Consider the following 2,895-nt stretch of genomic DNA (forward strand, 5'->3'; position numbering starts at 1 on the left):
CACACACACCACACACACACACACACACACCACACACACACACACACACACACAGCATCCCATCGCAGATGATCATGTCAGCAGACACCTTGTTTCCTGCTTAAAATGTATCACTTTGTAATGGCAGTCATGAACTTAACCCTAAAGTCAACATATAGGCTAACATACCATTCATGCTGTTCTACATGTGATATCAAATGATAATAACAGTTGATGATGGTGATGGATAATTACTCTTATTTTATTAATCACCTTCCATTATAACATGTAGCTGGGCTGTAATATTTTTTATGTGGATAGGAGGTGAATCAGGTTTGGAAATAGAAAATAACCAAACAGGTAATTCTAGCCACCTGCAGTATCCCCACTGCTGTTCCTTATCCAAATAAACTCAGACTCTCTCTCTCTCTCTCCCTCTCTTCTCTCTCTCTCTCTCCTCTCTCTCCCTCTCCCTCTCCCTCTCCCTCTCCTCCTCTCTCTCTCTCTCCTCTCTCCCTCTCTTTCGCTTAGTTTGACGATAGGTTGGTCTTAGGAGTGATGTCACCCACTTCACTCCCGCATGCACACAAATTCCACTAGCAGTGCGTGTCTCGCAGTGCGCGCTGCCTCTTGTGCGTAACTGGCGACACAAGGCTTAAAACAAAAAACATACAGCACTGCGCACGGGAAAGACCGAGAGATAACAGAAACAAAATGTTGCTAATGCTCCTGGAACGTCACCCTAACATGGAGACTTACTTATCTGGTTTCCGGACTTTATAGTGGCAACAACTTACTGGATACGTTGTGACCACGGAGCGAGCTGGGCTTGTGTCGCCAACATTTTGCGGACCCTCTATGAAACTGAAGATGAGAGCAGCTCGCCAAGACGCAATGGGACCTCGGGTATTTTACCAATGTGCTCTATATCTGTTCACTGATCACACAACCTAACGCACAGCGCGTCTCCACCGATTACATTCTCTAGGACTAATGACATGATCAACACTTGAATGCTTCCAAATTAAGCGTTTTGGAGCGGAAAGGCACACACTAAAAATTAACCAAGAGAAGATGCGTTCAGGATGGATGTAGCCAAGTTTACCACCGTTACCAATACCTCACAGGATACCAACACCTCGAGCGCCCCAAGACCTCTCCCGCAAACGGAGGTGGGCTCCGCGCTCATAATCCTTGTGGTCACCGTGATCATTCTGGTCACCATCGTCGGTAACGCGCTGGTCATCGTGGCCGTGCTCACCAGCCGGGCTCTGCGCGCCCCCCAGAACCTTTTCCTGGTGTCCCTGGCGTGTGCAGACATCCTCGTGGCGACACTGGTCATCCCGTTCTCCCTTGCCAATGAGGTCATGGGTTACTGGTACTTTGGGAGCACCTGGTGCGCCTTTTATCTGGCACTGGACGTCCTCTTCTGCACCTCCTCCATAGTCCACCTGTGCGCCATCAGTCTGGACCGCTACTGGTCAGTCACCAAGGCCGTGAGCTACAACCTGAAGCGGACCCCCAAGCGAATCAAGTCCATGATAGCCGTGGTGTGGGTCATCTCCGCCGTCATCTCCTTCCCACCTCTCATCATGACCAAGCACGACGAGCATGAGTGTCTGTTAAACAACGAGACCTGGTACATCCTATCTTCTTGCCTCGTGTCCTTCTTCGCCCCGGGCCTCATCATGATCCTGGTGTACTGTAAGATCTATAAAGTGGCCAAGCAGCGCTCCTCCACTGTGTTCGTGGCTAAGAACGGCCTGGAGAGGCAGCCCTCTCAGTCGGAGACGTGCTTCGTGAGGAAGGAGCGGATGGAGATGGAGAGCCCCAGTAGCCAGAGCTCCGAGGACCACCACAGGCAGGAGGAGCTGGATTATATCGACTTAGAGGAGAGCTGCTGTGCGTCGGACAACAAACCACGGAACCACCGATTCTCCAAGCGTAGGAAGGTGGAGGTCTCGGACTGCTGCCCGCGACAGAGCTGCCGCCTCTCCTGGGCCTCAGCGCGCGCCTCACAGCTCTTCCAAGACCCCCAAAACGCTACCAACGCGACCCTGGTGGCCCAGCGACATCACCTCGCGGCCCATCGGCATCACCTCGCTGCGGCTGCGTCCAAGACCAAAGTGGCCCAGATGCGCGAGAAGCGCTTCACGTTCGTGCTGGCCGTGGTGATGGGGGTGTTCGTGCTCTGCTGGTTCCCTTTCTTTTTCACATACAGCCTGCACGCGATCTGCAGGGAGAGCTGCTACATACCCGGCGCGCTCTTCAACGCCTTCTTCTGGATTGGCTACTGTAACAGCTCAGTGAACCCTATCATATATACCATTTTCAACAGGGATTTCCGTAAAGCCTTTAAGAAAATCGTATGCCGGACTTCAAAACGCACTAATACCACTTGAAAAGAAGGGTCACTTTGAAGCTGTGACTGACTGACTGTGCGTCACTGCTCATCGAAACAGACGTCAGTTCTTCACCCAAGCACGCATCCCTGCACCTCTGAATGACTATATCCGTTCCAAAAGGAACGTTTTTATTTATTAATAATAATAATAATAATATGATATCAAAATATCTCGTGTTGTGCGCTAATGTGTGAATATTAGAAACAATGTACAGAGGAAATAGGATATATTAAACAAAAGCTAAATAGAGTATTGTCATTGATGATTTAATATGGCTCTACTGAATCATATTGACCCCTGCTTTCAAACTTAGGAATTCATTTAATATTCAGTGAGGTCCCTCGTATATTTAGGCCACAGCATAATAATTCCAGCGCCTTTTTACGACCCGTTCTTTTCTGCACTTTCATTAATCTTTCATGTCCCATAAAGATATGAAAAAAAATGTAGTTCAGAGGTAAAGTGAAGTCATAACTCCGATTTCAAGGCTGATGGAGCTGTGTGTGTGGCA

General features: G+C 49.2%; 1 protein-coding gene across 1 annotated transcript; it reads left to right on the forward strand.

The window, feature by feature from the left end:
- Positions 1–544: 544 nt before the first annotated feature.
- LOC111965391 (alpha-2Db adrenergic receptor-like) lies at positions 545–2,633 on the forward strand. Its single transcript, XM_023989568.2, has one exon. It carries the CDS (start codon positions 1,065–1,067, stop codon positions 2,379–2,381), a length of 1,317 nt encoding a protein of 438 aa, XP_023845336.1. The 5' UTR covers positions 545–1,064; the 3' UTR covers positions 2,382–2,633.
- Positions 2,634–2,895: the final 262 nt, after the last annotated feature.

Source organism: Salvelinus sp. IW2-2015, linkage group LG6.1 (assembly GCF_002910315.2).
Source record: "Salvelinus sp. IW2-2015 linkage group LG6.1, ASM291031v2, whole genome shotgun sequence".
In the NCBI taxonomy this organism is placed as follows: Eukaryota; Metazoa; Chordata; class Actinopteri; order Salmoniformes; family Salmonidae; genus Salvelinus; species Salvelinus sp. IW2-2015.